Source organism: Syngnathoides biaculeatus, chromosome 18, assembly GCF_019802595.1.
Source record: "Syngnathoides biaculeatus isolate LvHL_M chromosome 18, ASM1980259v1, whole genome shotgun sequence".
Taxonomy (NCBI): Eukaryota; Metazoa; Chordata; class Actinopteri; order Syngnathiformes; family Syngnathidae; genus Syngnathoides; species Syngnathoides biaculeatus.
Window position 1 is genome coordinate 13,039,677 of NC_084657.1, and position 21,948 is coordinate 13,061,624.

Here is a 21,948-nt window from a genome sequence, read left to right on the forward strand (position 1 = left end):
GAGGATATCTCACATGCAGATGCCAAAATATTCAGAATTGACTATCAATAATTTCAATCTAACAACCACACCAGGATTCCACCAGATGGCACCACATTAATACATCTATTATTGCATTAGTCTGAGTAGTGATAGACGGGATTCTTAGCAAACAATGGAGGAGAGGGTCCAATGATGATATTGAGTACGTTGACACAATAGAAAGAACAAATATTTGCCGTAACTTCAAGTGGAAATAAAGCTAAAATGCGCCTTGTGATGGGTCTCGGCCGCTGACTCAGCGCCGTCAAAGTCACCCGCCGGCTTGTTCCGCTTTGTGGTGAAGAGACTCAGGGGCGGGAGGAGGAGGGAGATGCTACCGAACCTCATCTCCCCGCGGCCTCCCGTCTGCACACTCACTTCCTCTTAGGTTAAGAAAGAGAAAGAAAAACGCAGCAAGTAGAAGCGACAGGAAGAACGAAGGAAGCCATCTTGGTTCCACTTTGACATGTCGGGCTAGGCGACGACGTGAACGCTCCAGATCGTTTTTTTTCGCAGACTTTTCAGTCAGGAAGTCCCACCACTGGATGAAAGTGAAGTTGAGGTTGTTGCAGAGTTGGTGGGGCTGTAAAGAGAGAGTTCGGTTCTCAGGCCCCTTAAAAAAAAAAAAACTTACAGTACTGGGAAGTCTTCAAGCGGCGAGGCAGACCACGCAGGATGAGCGGCGGCCGAGTGCCATCCCGGTCGGAGGTCGCGGAGTGGAACCCTCAGCAGCTGGCCGACTACCTGCGGAAGGTCAGACTGTTTTTTTTTTTTTTTTTTAAACCGAAAAGCGATCGTGTCCATAACGTGCGACCACGCTTGCCAACACTCACCTTCGTGACTGTTTTCACCTCTCCGTTGGATCACGGCAGACATTTTTACTTTGGAGTCAGGCGGTCGTGGCTCGTAAATCTGCAGTTGGTCAAAAATGTTGCCGTCCTGACCTCTTGACCTGAAAACGTACAGTAGAGGGAGCAAGTAACGCCCATCCTGGCCTCCCTCCGCTGACTGCCTGTGCACTTCCGAGTCCCTTTTGAAGAGTCTTGAGATTTGTCTTCACATCTATCCTTTCTCCCAACGTATGAGCAGGGATGAGAATGACCAATTTGAAAAAACACTGAAAATGCACAATTTTTTTTTTTTTGATAAAACACACTGTTAAACGGTGACCTCTGGTTAATTCTAACGGTGTCAATTCAGGGCAATCATAATATTTTGAAAACTTAAACTATGAGTCCATACAACCAAAATAATTTTGCCAAACTTCAGACATAAAAATGTAGTGAAATTTATATCAAATAGGCTCCTGCACTTACAAATTATACTTCATAATCGTAATAATTTGTAATTTGTTCATATATATATATATATATATATATATATATATTCATCCATTTTCTTTTGCCGCTTATCCTCACGAGTGTCGCGGGGAGTCCTGGACCCTATCCCAGCTGTCAATGGGTAGGAGGCGGGGCACACCCAGAACTGGTTGCTAGCCAACGGCAGGGCACATCGAAACAGACAAGTCGCACTTACAATCACACCTAGGGACAATTTAGATTGGGTCCAATTAATGCTGCATGTGTTTAAAATGGGAGTGCACATTTTCAGAGGAAAAAACTCGGAATTCCGCAAATCCGCGGAAAATTCTCAACCCTGTATAAGCGTATGTTTAGGAAGGACGGAACCATCGCTGGTCCTTCACTGTGGAACGAGTTCCCAGAGCACATTGCTCGAGCACCTCGCTACCTATTTTTAAAGGGCAACTAAAAAGAGGGGAGGGGGGCAAAACACTAGTCAAAACACTGTACTCTGATTAAAACTGCATTCCCGGTGTAAGAATTGAATGGAACAATCAATCACAGTACGTGCAGCGTCGCGTTGGTCACAAGCCGGTGACGTCACAAGTACAGTGAGGTCGTTGCTTCGTTGACTGCACGTTTCAGGAAGTCTGCTTTCTTGGAATTGGATCGGTAGGAACTCCAAAATGTGTCAAAAGCAAGTGTGCAGTTTCGCTTTTGCGAATTAAATTGCGTCATATTCGTAGGACATCGCACCTCGCTTTGTCAACATGTCAAAATGGTGGCCCCCGGAGGTGGGTTAATGCAATGTTTTCAAAGTATTTGTCACAATAAATAACTTTTGAAGAGTCACTGATGGTGGTGTGGTACACACGCCTGCCTTCTTCTTCGATTCCTGCTCAGTGATGGTGCCAATATCTGACTGGTGACCAGTTCACGGTGGAGTCTGCCTTTCGCCTGAAGCTAGCTGGGACAGGCTCCAGCTTTCCTGCAACCCTTGTGAGGATAAGCAGCTTGGATAATGACATGACAAATGCCTTTTGGATTGAAGTAAACAGCCCCATGTAAAGAAGATCAGGGACATTTAGAAGATAAAAGTTTTGACATCTTGGATTTCATTCCCTTTTAAAATCTCGATGTGACTTTCCGCGTTTTTGTGTTCGTATGTGCGTTGCAGATGAATCTGACTGACTGTGACAGAACCGTGCTGAAGTACTCCATCACCGGAAAGCGGTTTGTGGTGAGTTCCTTCTGCAGACAGCGAGATGCGCACCCCCGTGGATCAACATCCGCGTCAGCTCTTGTCAACTTTTACGCAACTTACGGTTCTCACCCCGGCCAGCGGGCAGTTTGTCGTGTCCGCTGCGCGTGCGAGTGACCGTCTCCGTGGGCAGCCGGGAAAAACCTGTGATGACATGTTAAAAAGGAAATGAATTGTTTTGATAGCTGTAAACAAGGTGACTTGTCGTTTTCTGTATACAGAACCTGACTGACAACGACCTGCAGAAATTCCCCAAACTTCTTACGCCGTAAGTTTTTTTTTTTTTTTAACTATAAGCACAACTACTGAAAAACAATATTAGAATTTTCACATTTTCCAGTTTCACAGACTGGATTGATCAGTTAAGTTGTCAAGGTACTGGCAAGAAATATTGGTGTCAAACTCAAGGCCCGGGGGCCCACATCCGGCCCACCGCATGATTTTATGTGGTCCGCGGAGGCAAATCATGTGTATCAACTTCCATGATTTTTTGTTCAAATCTGTACCAAAATTGCAAATTGTATAAATGATAACGTTGAGATATGACGAGCATTTTTGTGTTAGCAAACAACAATAGTTGGGAAAATCATATTACCCTTGATTTCATGTGTAAATATGATGAGACGGTTAAAGAGATTTATCGTTTCACAGCCATAACGGCCCTTTGAGGTAAACCGTAAGTACAATGTGGCCCGCGACAAAAATGAGTTTGACACCCCTGTGGTAGAGTATGAAAGCACTGTTGGACAAGTTCTCCAGAGACTTGTACACGCGTCATTAAAAAGTGAATTTTGTGTTCCATTTATTAGAAGAAAAAAAACTTGTAAAATTCAGCTCATTATGAACGTACGAGGTTGTGTGTTTTGCGTTTGTGTGTCCTCACAGGATCATTTCGAAGTTGAGTGCTGATATCGGCAAGAAAGAAGAAAAACGAAGCCTCTTTGGTAAAAAGTGGGTTCCTGTTTCAGTCATGCAACATGCAGCGGTACCTCGATTTACACGTGACCCAGTTTACAGGTGTTTAGAGATACGAGCCGTGTCAGATGAATTGCTTTTTTTTTTTACCATCTCCTAGAACACAGGTGTCAAACTCGAGGCCCGGGGGTCAGATCTGGCCAGCCACATGATTTTATGTGGCCCGCAAAGGCAAATCTAGCGTCAATTTCCATAATTCTTATAAAAATCTGTACCAAAATTTCAAACTTTCATCCATCATAAATGGTAAAGTTGAGATATTACAACCATTTTTGTGTTACCAAGCGTGAATAGTTGAAAAACACGTGACCCTTGATTTCTGATTCCAAAACTAGTTCATAAATGGATTACTTAAATGTGATGAGATGATTAAATATTTTTTATTCCACAGTCGTCACGGCCCTCTGAGGGAAACCGGAAGAACAATGTGGCCCGTGAGAAAAATGAATTTCACACCTGTCCTAGAATAAACACCACAATGACAAACTGTTTCATATATTACCTTTTTTTTAAAAATTGTGATTATTGTATATTCTTCGGAAATACAATACTGTAGATTGCTATTTTTATTTGGGTTTTTGGGGCCGCCAGTGCCTTCATTTCAACAGGGGAAGATAATTTGGGATTTTTGGGCTGCAAGCACGAGCACGCAATAAATTCAACTCATAAATCAAGGCACCACTGCAATTGTGAATATTGCTCATGCATAACAGTTTTTTTTAACACAGAAATGATTAACTGAATGTCTTTCTTTTCACCGCAGAAGCATGACACCTAGATTTCCAGAACCAGGTACATATTATCGTAATGATCACTAACTCATAATTTATGCCGACGTCATCCTCCTACTACTCACAGCTACTCGAGGCATCTTTGCACAGTACTGTGAAACCATTGAAATACAAAAAAAAAAAAAAAACATCAATAATTATTCTTACAAATAAAAATAATTTGAGTTTGGGGAAAAAATTGGATTTCAAAGGTGCATTTTTTTCTGAAAATGTTTGCAAATTGGTGCACGGAGACTATTATTTCATATGATAACTCATTTAATAGTCCACGTTTCTAGTTCCAGTATTGTTAATTTTCAATCAAAAAACATCCTGAATTGTTTAGTTGTAAATGAGACTTTGAAAAATATGCTGTTCATGGAGTGAAATCAATTATATCCGCTTCGCATGAAATAGGGAGTTTGACAAATTTAGAACAATTCTTCAAAAAAAGAAGCTTCAAAAAGTTTACTGCCACTCTCAGTTGATTCTTACAGTAAGATTAAACATAAAATACAGAGAATTACCCATTGTGTACGTTCAACTACTGAATAGAGAAGCTTTGCCTTAAGAAATTCTGCTTAGCTTAATGCTATCAAGACAAAACATCATTGACAGGCTAACAGTGAGCTGAGGTTTTGCGTGATTTTAGAGGCCTATTTATCCTGGAATTTCCACATTTGTACATGTTGGTGACTTATTAAAGCTGCTAATAACGTGAAATCGTCTTCTATCTTTGACAGTTTGTGACGTTAAAGGATCGTGTGACAATCAATCTGTAAGTTGATGTTTTACCTCAATGATGAAAATGCATCGAACCACTTTATCATCCTGACTAATTTTTTAACAACGTTTTGCGGCTGCTGTATCTCAGGACGACGACGACGACGTCAACGATTATGAGAGTCCCAACAGTTGCAGCGAGGAGAGCGGCCAGAGTGACTACGAGGAACCCAACGACGACGTGGACGCGGCCGAAGCGGAACATTACGAACCTCCACCCTCTGAACCCTCGGAGGACTTGGCCAACAAGCTGCGCAGCGTCGTCCACCACAGAAACTCCGAATACATTGGTAATATGAATTCAGGCTGATGCGTTTTTTGCTGTCACCATGGCGACCGGCATTACTTTGATTCGAATGTATCCCTGCAGACACAGATAAACGCGCCTCATCCGGAGGTCCGCCGCCTGCTGTCTGCCCTCGACCACCTGTGGCATCACGTTCTGCGCTGTCGCCTTGGGTACTGAGACTTTAATGTTTGAACGCTATTTGAAGTCATAATCACCATAAGGTGCCTTTGAGACCTCCGCATTTTACCCCAAAAAGTTCCGATTTACCTTGAAATTTTCACTCAAGTCGATGTCATGAAGGGCGGCACGGTGGATCACCTGGAAAGCGCTGGCCTCACAGTTCTGAGGTCCAGGGTTCAATCCCAGACCCGCCTGTGTGGAGTTTGCAAGTCCTCCCCGTCCTTGTGTGGGTTTTATACGGGCACTCTGGTTTCCTTCCACATCGCAAAAACATGCAACATTAATTGAACACTCTAAATTGTCCCTAGGTGTGATTGTGAGTGGAGCAGTTTGTCTCCATGTACCCTGCAATTGGCTGGAAACCAGTTCAGGGTGTACTCTGCCTCCTGCCCGTTGACAGCTGGGACAGGCTCCAGCACTCCCCACGACCCTCATGAGGATAAGCGGCGAAGAAAATTGATGAGGTGATGGAGACTCTAAATTGCACCTAGGTGTGATTGTCAGTGCGACTGTTTGTCTCTAGGTGCCCTGCGATTGGTTGGCAACCAGTTCAAGGTGTGCCCCGCCACCTGCCATTTGATAGCTGGGAAAGCCTCCAGCACTCCTGTGACCCTCGTGAGGATAAGCGGTGAAGAAAATGGATGGATGGATAGACGTTATGCTTGCTTCTAGGATGAACTCCTGCCACCCCCCCCCCTTTTTTTAAATAGGTTAATGGACAGCAGTTTCAGGGACAGATGCAAAATGTCCAATATGATTATAAAAATAAAATGACTTATTTTATCAAATAACTTGTTGGAGGAAATTAAAACCAGATAGAAGAAAAAAATGTTGATTTAATATCGTTGAACCTCTTGCTGAGAGAGTGGGTGGACACACATTGTAGTTTGCATGCCAACATCACATACTTTTATGTATAAGATGAGTGAGTGATGAAATATCTACATAAAATCAAAATATCGGAAATTGACCATGCTCTTCAAAAACAAGCCAATCACACATATTGATTGTAGGGTTTTTTTTCCTATTGTTTCCACAGCCAGCTGAGTCCGGTCAAGATCACTCTCCACAGTCTAGTCGACGAGCATCAGAGAAGTGTGAGTTAAAAAAAAAAAATCCTGATCTTTCCATATTATAATGAGAGATTCAGGTAATATGATGATTGTGATTGGTCATTCTCAGGGTCTCATTACATTGTATTTTTTTAGTACCTCGAGGACCGCCGCAGATCTTCCGGAGCAACAAACCGGGATGGAATCCATCTCCCATTCGAGGTACAGCCCAATTTACCGCGGTTGAGCTACGTTCAGGGACACTGATATTTCCCAACTGTACGGGAAAACTCCAAAATGTGCTGAATATTTGAAGGTATTGCTTTGAGCACTTTCAATCATCATAATGAAGCCACAATTAATTCTTCACAGGTCCTCAAGTGGCAGTGAGGGTGAGTATACATATTTTTGAAATATCCTACACACATTAATGCATTTTTTTCCCCTCTTTATTAATTTGACCCAAGTATCATTGCTATTTTTTTTAATTTAGCATCTCCTCTTTCCCCTAAACTTTAAATGCGTTAATATTGTTTTGATGTATTTGTATAATACATTTCTATGTATAAACAACATAATGTTTATATTTATTCATAATCAACAATCAAATATTTAAAGGTTAAAATATATACATAAATAAGAGTATTTTTGTATATTTTGTTATATTTGTAGATTCAGTGTATATTTACTGAATAATAATTACAGACAAGGTAAATTATAAAGGTATGTGGCATTTTGATGTATTTTTATATTATTAATTTACAGTATATAGTGTTAAACATATATATATATGGGCTATGGGCCCTCTTTATACAAATGTGCAGTGTACATTATATTTTGCCACATCCATCCATTTTCTTTTGCCGCTTATCCTCACGAGGGTTGCAGGGAGTGCTTGGAGCCTATCCCAGCTGTCAACGGGCAGGAGGCAGGCGGGGTTACACCCTGAACTGGTCGGCAGCTAATTGCCGGGCACATAGAGACAAACAACCGCACTTACAATCACACCTACGGGCAATTTAGCGAGTCCAATGAATGTTGGAGGTGGGAGGAAACCGCAGTGCCCACCCGGAAAAAACCCACACAGGCACGGGGGGGGGGTGGGGGGGGGGACGTGCAAACTCCACACAGGCAGGGCCGGGATCGAACCCGGGTCCTCAGAACTGTGAGGCCAACGCTTTACCAGCTGACTCACCGTGCCGCTATTTTGCCACATGTACATGCAATATATTAAATATGTATTAATCATGAATAATGTTTTTCTCATAATGAGTAGTTTAACGGCGACGGATGCCTGTTGTATGAAAATTTTAGGGGCTAATTTCATTTTTCTCGTGCGTTACAGCCAGGCTTCCCCTCTCGAAGGTAAACACGCGTCAACACAAGCGCGGCGTCGTTGGGTCTCTTCACGCAACTGTTAATACGTTCTCATCTTTGTTTGGAGGCCTCAGGCGGACGTCCCGGATTGCGTGAGAAGGTCCAACCCGTTCGCGTCGCCGTCTCCTTCCTCCCCGGCCTCCGTCGGCAGGAGCAACTCCTCCGTCGGGCCTCCGCCTCCCGGCAGGTAGGTCGGCCTCCGCTCCGTCCTCATCGCTCGGTCGTTGGAACGTCGTCATTTTGGAATGCTTTGTCGTTTCCAGGATCGATGGCATAAGGGAGGTAAGTTGGGAGTTTGATCAGTTCTCTTATTTATGTATGACAAAAACACCTTATCGTTCTTATTTTCGACGTTCTAGCACACGCACGACGATGGTGAGTTCATTTCCATTCAATCCAACCGTGCCAGGCGATGCGTTTTCCAAATGAAATATTCAAAGCTTTCTATCCGCTTTCCAGTACCCAAACCCGGCATACTCCCTCTCCTTCATAACACTCTGCACCCCCGCCCGACACCCCCCGCCCGCCACGGGGTCAGGTAGAAAGTCACAATACGCCACTTCAGGCTCAGACTGTCAGTGATGAATGAATAAATTCATTCTGTTCTTTTTGTTATTCCGCTGCTCTCCTCCCAACGCCACTTCTGTCAGGGCAATGCCTCTCAATGTCTCTTCTGGTAAGTTTATTAGAAGTCATTCAGCATTCATAATCATAAAAAAAGATCATAATTATGACTTTGAATTCTACAGTTACTTTCAATTGAACTCCAGATTCTAAGTGGTATTTTGAGGTATAATTAAAATGTTGTGTTTTGTTTTTGGATCTATTGAAATGAAATTGAAATAATTAATTATATTGTTCATTGTTTTTACAATTTAAAATAACCTAGAGAGGGATTTTTTAAATTCAAAACACATCAAGAAAATGATAGAGGGACATTCCAGTGGTTTGGGTTAACAATGTATCCAATAGGTCATGTAATATGTACTCTATCTTGAAAATGTGATGTTAGTCCTCCGTCATTTAACGGTGTTTTGAGAAGATTTTTGTCAGCAATTACGAATTTTCAGGGGCGCCATTTTGGCAAGTCACATGACCTACGTACGCGGATGTGACGTGTACCGTGCCGCAACAAAGGCTCGATTACATGGGACACCATTCTGGCCAGCGCTGAATTCTCGGATTTATCCTCATCTGATGAAGAAATAGCAGTATCGGTTGATCGGGAAGACGGAGGAATACTTCCTTCCTGGAGCTTGCTCGGGCCCCGCCGCTCACTCGCTCGTCAGAATCCACGTCATTCCCGTCTGAAGAACCATCCGAAAATTCTACATTATTTACAGCCACTGGTTAAAATCTGTATGGACACATTCCTCCGTCTTCCAGATCAAGCGATACTGCTATTTCTTCATCGGATGAGGATAAATCCGAAAAATCAGAGCTGGCCATAAATGGTGTCCCATGTAATTGAGCCTTTGGTGCGGCACGGAATACGTCACATCCGCACACGTAGGTCATGTGACTCGCCAAAATGGCGGCGCCCCTGAAAATTCACAATTGTCGATAAAAATCTTCTCAAAACACCATTATATGAGAGAGGATTAACATCACATTTTCAAGATACACTAAATATTACATGACCTACTGGATACATTTTTAATCCAAACCACCGGAATTTCCCTTTAAGAAAAAGATGGAAATTTTATATGATCGCAAGCATCACTTTCCAGCTCAAACAAGCTGCTTCCTTCCCCAACAGCTACTGATGCTGAAGGCTGGGATGATGACGAGTTTGTGAGTACAATAAAAAAACAATTAAAATCCAGACACCCCAAAAAAATCCAGTTGGTAGACAAATGAAGTAGTTACTCTATACTTCCACCTTGAACGTTTCAGGATGACGACGATACTGGTTACGAGAATCCACACAGCGGCAGCGAGGACAGCGGCAAGAGCAGCGCCGCCGACGACGACTCAAACGACACGGACTGGGCCGACAATTACGAACCGCCTCCGACAGAACCTTCGGAAGCGCTGACTCACAAGCTGCTCCCCGTCCTGCCCAGCGGAGAAGGCAATTACATCGGTAGGAGGCGGAAAGTAGACTTTATGGATTTAAAGTTGTAAAATAAATGAGATGATGTCGGTGTTCAGAAATCTACCGTGAATATATATATCGCATATTTGTGATTTGGTAAAATATTCAACTGTTTGTTGTTGTTGTTTTTTTTTTTTGGTGTCACCCTCTATGGCTTGTTGAAAAACTGAAAGTATTGCTATCTTGTGGCATCTTAGTGCCAAGGAACTCTGTTGAGGTAAACTGAGGTGTTCCACTCAATAAAAGTGGCGCTTTGCCACCACCTTGTGGCATCTTAGTGCCAAGGCGTTATGTTGAGTAGTTACATTGAACAAAGTTGACATTTTGCTGTCAGCTTTTAGCATTTTTAAACATTTCCTACAAAGTGAAACCCGCACATATTCACTGTTCAAGATTCCAAATTTGGCTGAAAAGCTCACCTCGGGATGTCAAATGGAATATTTTTAGACTCCTTGTACCCTAATACCCAGATGTATACATCTTTTAAGACTCAGTTACCCTATACACTGTATACTTTTCTATCAAGTACTCAAGTAATTTGCGCCATTACCCCGCAAAAAGACGTAAACATGCATAAGTTAGCCAAAACAGCATTTGCTAAACGTTTAGCATTCGCGATTAGCAATAGCGCGCTAGCATATTCAAATTTTGGTCAAAAAACAATCACTAATATTCAGCTTCCTCATATATCATGTCCCAAGTAGATGACACATCTTAACAGAGCTTTAAAAAAAATACAGGCACTCCTTTAAGGTTTCTGGCAGTTTTTTCTCAAGCCCAACAACTGCGTCAGTCTGCAAAAAAATGTCCGTGTGGTAATGGTGGACAGTGGCCTAGAATAGTTCCGGGCATCTGAAATTATGGCATAGTTTTTTTTTTTTTTTTATTCACAGGCAAAAACAAAGGAATTACACAAGTGTTATCTTACAGTCTCTTAGTATCAAGGAGCTATGTTGAAGTAAATTTAATAGTTACATTCAGACAAGAATAGAGATTCTCCATTATTCTTGAGTACCTCAACATTATTTTCGGAAAGTGGCTGATAATTATTCACCGATTTAGTCCAAAATTTCCATTGCAACCAGTGTTTTGGGATTATATGATATTTCAACATCTGCTCAAAGCGTTGCCCTGACATGAATTATGATTTATGTACCTCCTCCCACAGATAACATTGATAAATATGTGTCCTCCAGAGGCCCGCCGCCGCCGGTCAGTCTTCGGCCCCCGGTCTCTTCGCTTCCACCTCTATCACCCCGCTTAGTGAGTCTTGAAAATTATTTAGATTATGTATTTCATATTCAAAACCTCAACACTCAAGTTCATACTGCTGATGGTGCTAGTACATAAGCGATATATTGTGTATATTTTAGCCAGGTGAGACGTTGTCCGGTCGAGATCACTTGCCGCACCCCGCCGGGCAATCACTTCCAGGAAAATGTGAGTAAACAATTGCTGTGAGGTGTCACTGCTGGTACACAATTTTAATAACTTTTTTTTTTTTTTAATATGATCAGTTTAGCACAAATCTTATTAATTGTTCTTCAGTGCTTCCTGGGCCACCGCAGATTTTCCGGGAAAAGAAACCAGGTCGAAACCCGTCTCCCATTGGAGGTATTTTGGAGCTAGAATACCAGACAGTATTTTAATTTACATGTAACTGTGTTGAACATAATTTTTTAATATTTTGTTTTGTCTCCAGGTCACAACACTGAAGAGAGGGTGGGTGTTTTTTTTTAATACACAAAAATAACGTTTCATCAAATTATTATTAATCTGTCATCGATCATGAGCGTTAACCTTTCAGAAGGCAAAATAAAAAATAGCTCGTTGTATTTTATGATATTAGGATGTAAAAATTTTTTTAAATTTAATTCAACGGACAATGTGCTGCTACCAGAGGGCAGTAAAATGCGTACAGACACACACGAAGAAGACTTTCACAACTCTCTGAGATGCAGTACTATTAGTTTGTAAAAAGGACAAAGAACATAAGTTCATGCAACAAATCTTGTCTGTTGACGTGTTTTGCGCCACCCTTTGTGAAAAGGTTTATACAACTATATAGATGCTAGTCGTTAGGTCACAGATATTTTGCATTATTTGTTTGCATTAAGCGCAACAGATTTTATTGAGGTGGTTTTTAAATACACAACACGATCCTGTTTTAATCAATTTGTATAAAGGACAAAGAATATAAGCTCATGCAACAAATCTTGTCATTTGACGTGTTTTACTCCACCATTTGTGCAAAGGTTTACACAACTAAACAGACGCGAGTTGTTAGCCCGCCGATAATATTTTGTATTGTGAGCATTAAGTGCAACTGATTTTATTGTGGTTTTTAAATACACAACGTAGTCCCGTTTTTGTTTAGTTTGAGACAAAACTTTAACCTGGAGTGGTAATACAAAGCCCAAAGCCTTTTTTGATCAGTTTAAGTAAAATGTATTGCTACAGTTTATAATTTCACTCTTCCTCAACCTGTGATTTCATTTCTCTATGTTACAGCCGCCCGCACACTCTCCAAGGTAACAAGACGCCAAAAGCTACATTTGTGCTTACAAAAACAGGAAGTTAACATGACTTTTGTCACTGTCATGTGAGCATGTGATAAAACTTGGTTCATTCTGTCGTCGGAAACCTAAAATGAGCGACTGCAGTCGTAGAATTTGAACCCACTGCGTTTTGTTGACGAGCGTGTCGGTCCGCAGGCCGCAGGCGGATGTTCCCGACCCCGCCGGCAGGTCCAAACCTTCCGGGCCTTACCCTTGTTCGTCGGCCTCCGTGACGAGGAGCAACTCTTCCGTCAGGCTTCCTCCTCCCACCAGGTCGTCCAACCTCCCGTCACTCATAATTCAAAAGTCGTTGGATGGCAGTCTAATCATTTCTCGCTGGCTCGCTGTTACAGGTTTGACGGAATAAGAGAGGTCAGTTTCAACTTTTAATAAAAATATTCTCTTTGCACAAAAATTATCTAATCTTAATTTTTTTCCCTTCTAGCAAATACACAATGATGGTGAGACACTTTAATTTTGATTCAGTCATTCAGGACACGTGATTATTAAACATTTAAAAGCTCATTTTCTTCCAGCGCCCAAACACAACACGTTCCCCCTTCATAAAAATCCGACTCTTCGACCAGCAACCCCTGGTCGCCACGGAGACAGGTACCAAGTCACTTGCAGAAGATATAAAAAGTCTACACACCCCTGTTCAAGTTTTGTGTTGTGAAAAGAGACCAGGATAACTTATTTAACTGCAAAAAATGTGATTGCACAAGTGTGCACACCCTCATGACTGGCGATTTGTCCATGTCAAGAATGAATTAAGCATTCCACTGTTATTTTAATAATTGATTAATCTGTTTTTTTAATCAAATGATGCATCTAATTTAAAAAAAATGTATTTCCATCCCTTTAATCACAAACATCATATTCTTAATTTGTTTACATATTTTTATTTAAACGTGGCATTTGAACAGGGGTGTGTAGCCTTTGAATATCCACTCTACAACAATTTCATCCATTCAGTATTCAACTGTTTTCTTTTTTGTTATCAAACAGCTTGCCTCCTGGTAACACTGCTGCCGGTTCACTCCCGTTCACTCCTGGTAAGAAAAAAAAATACTTCCATCCATCCATCCATTATCTTAGCTGCTTATCCTAATAAGGGTCACAGGGAGTGCTGGAACCTATCCCAGCTATCAATGAGCAGGAGGTGGGGTACGCCCTGAATCGCCAGAAATCGCAGGCACCGAGAGACAAAACAGCCGCACTCACAATCACACCTAGGGGCAATTTAGAGTGTCCAATTAATGTTGCATGTTTTTGGGATGTGGGAGGAAACTGGAGTGCCCGGAGAAAACCCACACTGGCACGGGGAGAACATGCAAACTCCACACAGGCACGTTCGGGATCGAACCTGGGACCTCAGAACTGTGAGGCCAACGCTTTCCAGCTGATCCACCAATGTGCCCACAAAAATATTTTTACATCATATTTACAAATATTTAGAAGTAAAAAAAATGAATGTCAACAGGTTATCTCATCATTTCCCACTAAGGCCACGAGAGGGCAACCTTTTCCACAACATTTAATCAGACCCACGGAACTGTGGAACGCTCAGTTACCGCCATGCTTTTTTTCCCACTTTGGATTCTTTAATATTTATATCCTACTTGTGATTAAATGCTTACTTTAATTATAACGTCATTGCTACATTGGTTGAGATTACCCATCTATCCATTTCCTGAGCAGGTTAACCGTGGGAGTCCTGAAACCTTTCTCAGCTAACTTCAGGAGATATGGTACACCCTGAACTAGATGGCAGCCAATCACAGGGCACATAAAGACAAACAGCCGCACTCACAATCACACCTTGAGGCAATTTTGAGCGTCCAATTCATGTTGCATGTTTTTGGGATGTGGGAGGAAACCGGAGAGCCCGGAGAAAACCCACGCAGGCACGGGGAGAACATGCAAACGCCACACAGGCGGGACTGGGATTTGAACCCAGGTCCTCAGAAGTGTGAGGCCAACGCTTTACAGCAGCGTGTCCACTGTGCCGCGATTGAGTACGTCACAACATAATGTCACCTTCGTGTGTGTGTGTGTAGCCCATGCCAACAACAGGAGCAACTTTTCTGGATCAGACCGTTTTCGTCCTCCACCACAAAAACCTCCGAACAAACAGGTACGTTTTTGGGTAAAGGTGACCCATTTTAAAAGCCGAAAGTAAATATTTAAAATACACGACTTCCGGAACGGATTCATTTTGTAAGTTGAGGTACTAATTAAGTTTTATTTAAATGCCTTTTTTTTGTGAGACAAATCTATCAATCATGTTAAAGTGTGTATGTGCATGTGCAGGGAATGGACCCTCGCTGGTATGTTGGTAATGTGAGCAGGGGTCAAGCAGAAGGATACTTAAAACAAGTCAGTAAGGTAAAACAGACACAAAAAGCTCACAATTCTATTTTTTGTAATCATATTTCAATTTGAACATAGCTCAGAAATTGTATTATGTGCTACACTTACACCCGCAGAAATAACGTGTTGTTTTTGTGCATACAGGACGGGGCGTACCTAGTGCGGGACAGCTCCCGCCAGAAGTCCAACCAGCCCTACACACTGATGGTCCTCCACCAGAACAAAGTTTACAACATCCAGATCCGCCATGAGGACAAGCAGTTCCAACTCGGAACGGGACTCAAGGCCCAAGAGGTAAATCGATGCCCCTAGTTGATGCTGTAAATAATTGTCAAAAGAACTGAAGTGGCACCTGTGTGTGTGTGTGTGTGTGTGTGTGTGTGTGTGTAGTCCTTTCCCTCGGTGTGTGATATGATCAAATACCACTCCCAGTGTCATCTGCTCCTCATCGACGCCAAGAAGCGCTGCTCGGGCCAGCAGAACCAGTGCCTGCTCTCAGAGCCAGCAGGAATTTACGTGTCTGGATCCCACTGAGACCTTACAATATTCGAGTAAAACGATCAAGAGCCATTCTGGTTCAAACTGGTTTCTTTGTTGTCCACGTAGAATTCCCCCCACTCCTTGAATTTGTTGTCTCCTTTTGTCAAAGCGCTTAAGATTCAAGATCGCACAGTGGTGCCTTGAGTTCGAATTTTTCAAGGTAGAGGACATCGATCTATTTTTTTTTTGCTCTGACCTGCAAGGGCAAACTTGTGATACGAGCACGTTACAGCAAGGGGGAGTTTGGCAGACATAACCAGTAAATATTCAGAAAAAAAATTGGCTCCTAGCTAACAATTAGCATCATCCATGTGGTGTGTGTTCAAACCTTTTAGGCAACGGATAGAAGAACACAAAGGCTGGAGCAAGACATGTAGACAGATAAAACAGCAATACTCATAGGCATATATTCTTTATCCTCAGAGAAGAACGACTAGAATTCCTGCCATATATTTTTATAAAGTAAAATCGAGGATGGACAAGGAATAAATTAACCTCATATCACAAGGCAGGTGGCATGGCGGCACAGCTGGTAAAGCATTGGACTCACTGTTCTGAGGTCCCGGGTTCAATCCCGGACCCGCCTGTGTGGGTTTTCTCCGGGCACTCCGGTTTCCTCCCTCATCCCAAAAACATGCAACATTAATTGGACACTCTAAATTGCCCATAGGTGGGATTCTGAGTGCGGCTGTTGTCTGTCCCTATGTGCCCTGCGATTGGCTGGCAACCAGTCCAGGGTGTACCCTGCCTCCTGCCCATTGACAGCTGGGACTCCTCACGACACTCATGAGGATAAACAGCAAAGAAAATGGATGGATGGATCACAAGGCACCAATGTTTTTATTTTATTTTTTTCTGACAATGTACCATTGTAATCCATCCATCCATTTTCCGAGCCTCTGATCCTCACAAGGGTTGTGGGGGTGCTGGAACCTATCCCAGCTACCTTCGGGCAGGAGGCGCGGTACACCCTGAACTGGTCGCCAGCCAATCACAGGGCACATGGAGACAAACAACAGTCGCAATCACACCTCGGGGCAATTCAGAATCTCCAATAAATCCAAGATGTGGGAGGAAACCGGAGTGCCCGGAGAAAACCCACGCAGGCACAGGGAAGAACATGCAAAGTCCACACAGGCGGGGCCGGGATTGAACCCCGGTCCTTAGAACTGTGAGGCAGATGCTTTAACTCGTCTATTCACCGTGCCGCCAACATTGTAATTTCAGTTTCAAAACAATCCAAACACATGAATGTAAAATGTTTTACAACTGTTACGTAGTAGTAGTTAGTGGTGTTGGATATTAATGTTTTTACCTATTTAGTGGTTACTTATAAATTTCACTGTCGCTCGCGCACACACAGATGCACGCACACATACACACAAAGTATTGCCGCCCGTATAATCCCAGTCATCAGTTACAGCTCAGCCCGTTTTGTTTTGTCTGCGTCGGCCGCGGATTCGACGCCGTCGCCAACCGACGCGCCGACGCACGATGCCATTGGCTGCGCAGGGTCCCCGAAACAGAGCGCGAGACGGTCCCCTCCGATGACGCAGGTGTGAACGTGGACAGATAAGAAGGCACAGCACGGGTTTTGTCTGCAGGATTACAGTTCAGCACCAGTCACGCGTCAGTGCTCGCAGAATTAGGGGCTAGTCCAAAATGTTGTTGCCTTCGTATCAAGATCAGAATGTGAAATGTTCAGTTATATCATCAATACCGTCATTGTTGTTTCAGTTTTTGTTTGTCTGGGACTCACTCTTGCGTGGCTTTGTCCGTTTGTAATAATATGCATGAGAATGTTCGTTTGCATTTTATCACAAAAATTCAATACATTAAAAGTAAATCACCTCAGCAGAGTGTGTGTTGGGGGGGGGGCAAATCTAGTATTATCTTCGTATCGCTATTGCTACCATTTTGATGTAACTTCTAAAAACTACAAGTATGATATTTGACCAATGATGCTCTGACCCGGAGAACTCAACTCCATTCACTTCACAAGCGGCAGATACGCAGACAGTAACCAACTACTGTATTCATTTTTGTTTAATGTGCAGTATTTCTGTGTTATTGAGCATTATCATATTAAGAACATGTAATTACATATATGTGTATCTTCATTGAATCCCCACGTTTCCGTATCAGCATTCACTTGTTCACAAACTTTTACCTATCCTTGTTCACACATTCTTATTCGGAAATGTTGCAAGCCAATCCCCTGCTTGTGTGTGTGTTGTGTGTTGGTGCGCAGACATTTTTGTTCATGCCACTGAGGACAAGCGTTAAATATTCGGATACAGTATTAAGAAAAGCGGCTTCAAGCCATTTAATGCCACTACCAGTTGAAGTTTACCGACAAGCTAGAGAGAATCCAATTAATTAAACAATCCGCATTTCAAATAAATACCTAAATTTCCGCTATCTTAACACTAACACAGAGTAAGCTAGTTAAATCGAGTGTACCACTTGGTAGTTTCGTCACATTCATAAATGTAAAAAAAAAATAAAAAATGTGCTTGTTAAATGAATAATGTATTCACGGTAGGCCGTTCAAAGTGTTTACAAAAAATGTGATTTTGAGCTGATGAGTAACGACTGAAACTGTAAAAAGAGATTCGATCAGTCATTGTCATCTGCCCCAGGGCAGGAATTCAAGCCGCCTTCACTCACAACAACCAATAAGTGCGTGTAGGCTATTTGTGTGTGTCACCGACAGCCAATCAGCTTGCATGTGGGCGGTGCAACCGACTATAAGTGCAGGTAAGGTGGAGGGAGCTTGTAGACGGGTGTTGTGGGTGTGTGTCTTCAGTAGGCTCATCATGTCCACCACCGCATCCTCTGTGCCGCTTTGTGGCCTTCCCCGGCAGGACCTTCAGTCTCTGGGCGTGGATCCCAGTGACTTCAGCCTCTACACCCCTCCACCTCCACCTGAATCCAGACACTCTTCACTGGCGCGCCTCCCGCCAGACCTCGGCCTCACCTACGGGCCCGTCGGAGAACACCCCGACTTTGGAGCTCCCTTCTACAACCACCAGGATCCTTTCCTCCCTGGGGGGCCTTGGTACTCCGCGGCCGGCATGCTGGGCCTGGCCCGACCGCCGTACTCCTACTCGGCCCTCATCGCCATGGCCATCCAGAGCTCGCCCTCGCAGCGGCTGACGCTGAGCCAGATCTACCAGTACGTCTCGGAGCACTTCCCCTTCTACAGCCGCAACAAAGCCGGCTGGCAGAACTCCATCCGCCACAACCTGTCGCTCAACGACTGCTTCCGGAAGGTTCCGCGGGAGGAGAACAATCCCGGTGAGTTGAGGTGATGTTATGTTGATGATGTCTCTCTGAACAAGGGTTGCAAAATGGTGGAGAGTTGCCAGTACTCAACCTGTACGGTTGAGATTCTAATCCCGTGACCGTACCAAAGTGCCTTAGAGCAAGATACTGAGCACTCAGTTGAGTAGCAGGTGAATGAAGAGACAGTGTTAAAGCTCTTTAAGTACCTTGAAGGTCAAATAGCAAGACAAGTGAAACCATTTACCCCATCGGGCCTGGGTGACAGCCATAATAACCATACTGGTTTGCTCCCAACACCACAATCCTCCTCACCACCGCCGATAACAAGCAAATCCAGGGAATGATTGGAAAGAACGTTTTGGAAATTGAGGGTACTTTCATGGACGTCACGGTCCTATTGCACGTGAATGAAGTCAGGTTGGGTTTTGAAGTTCCCTACTAAGAGCCAACCAAGTTTTGTAAATTCCTGCTTTATTCCCATGAAACGTTTTGCAACCCCACTTTTTCATGCCGCAGGTAAAGGAAACTTCTGGACTCTGGACCCAAACTGCGACAAGATGTTTGACAACGGCAACTTCTGCCGCAAGAGGAAGAGGAAAAGCGACACCTTGACCTCCGCCAAGACACGTCGCAACTCCTCGTCCGACTCCTCGTCCGAGCCCAGCCCCAAATGTCCCGCCGTGCATTGCAACTTGGAGTTTCCTGGCCTGCCGGAGCAGCACATCTCCCCTCAGTCTTCCACGAGCATGCAGGTCCCAGAGGAGTCCTCCCCGATTCCTCCTGCTCTTCCTCCTCAGCAGTTTGTCTACTCGCCAGGAGCGGTGGTGCCTCAGTGGGACGCCTGTAGCTCTCCTCCTCCTCCTTCATTTGCTCCCGCCATGTCGTTCCTCCACCCTCACTTCTCGCCGCCGTCGCTCTACAGTGACCTGGAGACCACGTGCACTCCTCTGTCGGAGTTCCACGGGGAGCAGCCGCTGCAGTTGGACCCCTTCCAGGTTGAACTCTTGGGGGGCCTCATGGAGGAGCTGCCCCTTGACTCATTGCTTATCAAGCAGAGACTCTAACGTCCATTTGATGATTTAGAATGTACAAATCGCTCTATTTATTATTGTTTTTTTTCACCTATTTTATAAGTTAAAAATTCCGTGTGAATTTTTGTTTGGAATAAAAAATAAATAAAACAAATAATGTGTTCTCTGATCATTAATTTACAAATGTAAACATACTAGATTTACTTTACACTATATATGTTTTTAATTACGGAGTCCATTGAATCTCAATACGATGAAGTTCCACCACAATAATCTCAAGATTTCCCAAATATTGTGAAGTGAATGCAGTTTTGTTAAATATACAATAATAATTTAGTTGCCTAAGTCATATCTGAACAACTTTGTAAAACAAGAAACACGTTTTTTTAGCAAACACTAGTAGTTTTTATTCGTTTCCTAGCATACTATAATTTCCGGCCTGTAACCCGTGACTTTTTTCACACGCTTTCAACCCTGCGGTTTATGCGGTGATGCGGCTAATTTGTGCATTTTTTCTAACGACCGCAAGGAGGCACTCGAGCGGAAAAGGTAAGAATGAGACCGGTGGAATATATGTGCCGGGGAAGTGACTTTTGCTGGTCCGGCCCTGTTAGCGCTGCACTATCGTTAGCGCTGTGCCAGCGTGTTGCTGCTGTGTTTCTGCCGTGTCTCAATGATTTAGGTATGTTTTTTTTTTTTCAAACCGTGTTGATACAGTGTAGCTGCCGCAGCTGTTTTTGCTTTACTGGTATGTTTTTCTTTTTTTCAAACCAGCCCTGTTAGTGCTACTGTGTTGTTGCTATGTTAAGCTAAGCTAAGGCATTAAAACTTTGAAAACTCTTTCTGTGTATCATCTTTATTTGTAAATATCTCGTGTTTCAATGTAGGTTTCAATGTGGACACTTGCGGCTTTTACACAGGTGCAGCTTATGTATGTACCAAAGGGTATTTCCCTTGCAAATGTACTGGGTGAGGCTTATAATCAAATGCGCTCTGTAGGCCGGAAATTATGGTAAATTGAAAATAAGCAATTTTTTTTCCATTCGGCTAACAATATCTATTAGAATTTTCCACTTGGAATTTCTTGCCATGTCACAGAACATCAACTCACATTCATGATCTCACTGAGTGAACAAGTACATCAGGGGTGTCAAAATCATTTTTCTTGCGGGCCACACCTCAGAGGGCCGTTATGACTGTGAAACAATACAAATATTTAATTGTCTCATCGTACTTACATCATCAATTTATGATCTAGTTTTGGAATCAGAAATCAAGGGTAATTCATGTTTGGTAACACAAAAATGCTTGTAATATCTCAACTTTATCATTTATGATGCATGACAAGTTGAAATTTTTGTACAGATTTTTACAAGAATAATTGAAATTGACAATCTAGATTTGGCTTTGCAGGCCACATAAAATGTAGCGGGACGGATCTGGCCCCCCCGGACCTTGAGTTTAACACCTGTGAACTACACTGCATACTCATAATTTTTATTTTATTTATTTATTTGGGGGGGCGGGGGGAGTGCATTTCTAGCTGTAGAATGTGAAATGTTTGCCGTTGTATTTTGATGGGAGTTGAGGACAAAATGCCACACTTTTTTCTTTTTTTTGATATCATGATATAAATCTGTGTCTCAGATCTCCATTGAATGTTTAACAACAACTTCACACGTCTGGTTTTACATTCAATCTTTATTACCACTTATTAACGACACTTCTGTGCTATTGTATTTGTGGAAATCATATACATGTGATGATGAAAATGGTATTAAATGAGGGAAACGCAAAAAAGTCCCACTCGCATGATATTTAATTGCTGCTAGGATTACGAGGCGTCATTGGAATTTTTTACCCCCCCAGGTCCCAAAATGTTCGAGGACGCCATTTTATTTCATTGTCAGCTTGAACACTATCTTCGCCCCATCAGTGCAACTTTTAACATGACATTACTCGAATGTGAATGCTTGGAGTCTGACAGCGCTCACACAACGATGGGGCATGTCATGATCGTCATCGTGATTGCGGAGTTTCGGCAAGGATCC

The 21,948-nt window shown here is 43.0% G+C and overlaps 2 protein-coding genes across 6 annotated transcripts; both read left to right on the forward strand.

The window, feature by feature from the left end:
- The first annotated feature begins 651 nt into the window (after positions 1 to 651).
- lcp2a (lymphocyte cytosolic protein 2a) lies at positions 652 to 17,948 on the forward strand. 4 transcript variants are annotated; one of them, XM_061802319.1, is made up of 33 exons: positions 652 to 774; positions 2,500 to 2,562; positions 2,805 to 2,851; positions 3,469 to 3,534; positions 4,322 to 4,350; positions 5,072 to 5,106; positions 5,203 to 5,401; positions 5,482 to 5,570; positions 6,620 to 6,677; positions 6,789 to 6,854; positions 7,005 to 7,024; positions 7,978 to 7,997; positions 8,077 to 8,196; positions 8,273 to 8,291; positions 8,369 to 8,384; positions 8,469 to 8,547; positions 8,660 to 8,685; positions 9,769 to 9,803; positions 9,906 to 10,095; positions 11,276 to 11,370; positions 11,481 to 11,547; positions 11,656 to 11,721; positions 11,810 to 11,829; positions 12,619 to 12,638; positions 12,822 to 12,938; positions 13,019 to 13,037; positions 13,111 to 13,126; positions 13,202 to 13,277; positions 13,674 to 13,720; positions 14,726 to 14,802; positions 14,979 to 15,053; positions 15,183 to 15,332; positions 15,429 to 17,948. In XM_061802319.1, exons 1-33 carry the CDS (start codon positions 697 to 699, stop codon positions 15,570 to 15,572), a joined length of 2,244 nt encoding a protein of 747 aa, XP_061658303.1. In that variant the 5' UTR covers positions 652 to 696; the 3' UTR covers positions 15,573 to 17,948. The 4 variants fall into 4 exon arrangements, with proteins under 4 accessions (XP_061658303.1, XP_061658304.1, XP_061658305.1 ...); XM_061802320.1 differs by having other exon boundaries at positions 5,209 to 5,401; XM_061802321.1 differs by lacking the exons at positions 652 to 774; positions 2,500 to 2,562 and having other exon boundaries at positions 2,833 to 2,851; positions 3,469 to 3,527; positions 15,429 to 17,871.
- A 148-nt stretch (positions 17,949 to 18,096) lies between these two features.
- foxi3a (forkhead box I3a) lies at positions 18,097 to 19,957 on the forward strand. 2 transcript variants are annotated; one of them, XM_061803727.1, is made up of 3 exons: positions 18,097 to 18,338; positions 18,446 to 18,878; positions 19,383 to 19,957. In XM_061803727.1, exons 2-3 carry the CDS (start codon positions 18,656 to 18,658, stop codon positions 19,928 to 19,930), a joined length of 771 nt encoding a protein of 256 aa, XP_061659711.1. In that variant the 5' UTR covers positions 18,097 to 18,338; positions 18,446 to 18,655; the 3' UTR covers positions 19,931 to 19,957. The 2 variants fall into 2 exon arrangements, with proteins under 2 accessions (XP_061659711.1, XP_061659709.1); XM_061803725.1 differs by lacking the exon at positions 18,097 to 18,338 and having other exon boundaries at positions 18,373 to 18,878.
- Positions 19,958 to 21,948: the final 1,991 nt, after the last annotated feature.

Excerpts from the sequence above, each read along its gene's own strand:
- lcp2a (XM_061802319.1), top strand. The coding sequence starts at position 697 with ATGAGCGGCGGCCGAGTGCCATCCCGGTCGGAGGTCGCGGAGTGGAAC. Across the intron at positions 5,402-5,481 it reads CAGAAACTCCGAATACATTG|ACACAGATAAACGCGCCTCA; the intron begins GTAATATGAATT and ends GTATCCCTGCAG. Across the intron at positions 13,721-14,725 it reads TTCACTCCCGTTCACTCCTG|CCCATGCCAACAACAGGAGC; the intron begins GTAAGAAAAAAA and ends GTGTGTGTGTAG.
- foxi3a (XM_061803725.1), top strand. The coding sequence starts at position 18,398 with ATGTCCACCACCGCATCCTCTGTGCCGCTTTGTGGCCTTCCCCGGCAG. Across the intron at positions 18,879-19,382 it reads GCGGGAGGAGAACAATCCCG|GTAAAGGAAACTTCTGGACT; the intron begins GTGAGTTGAGGT and ends TTCATGCCGCAG.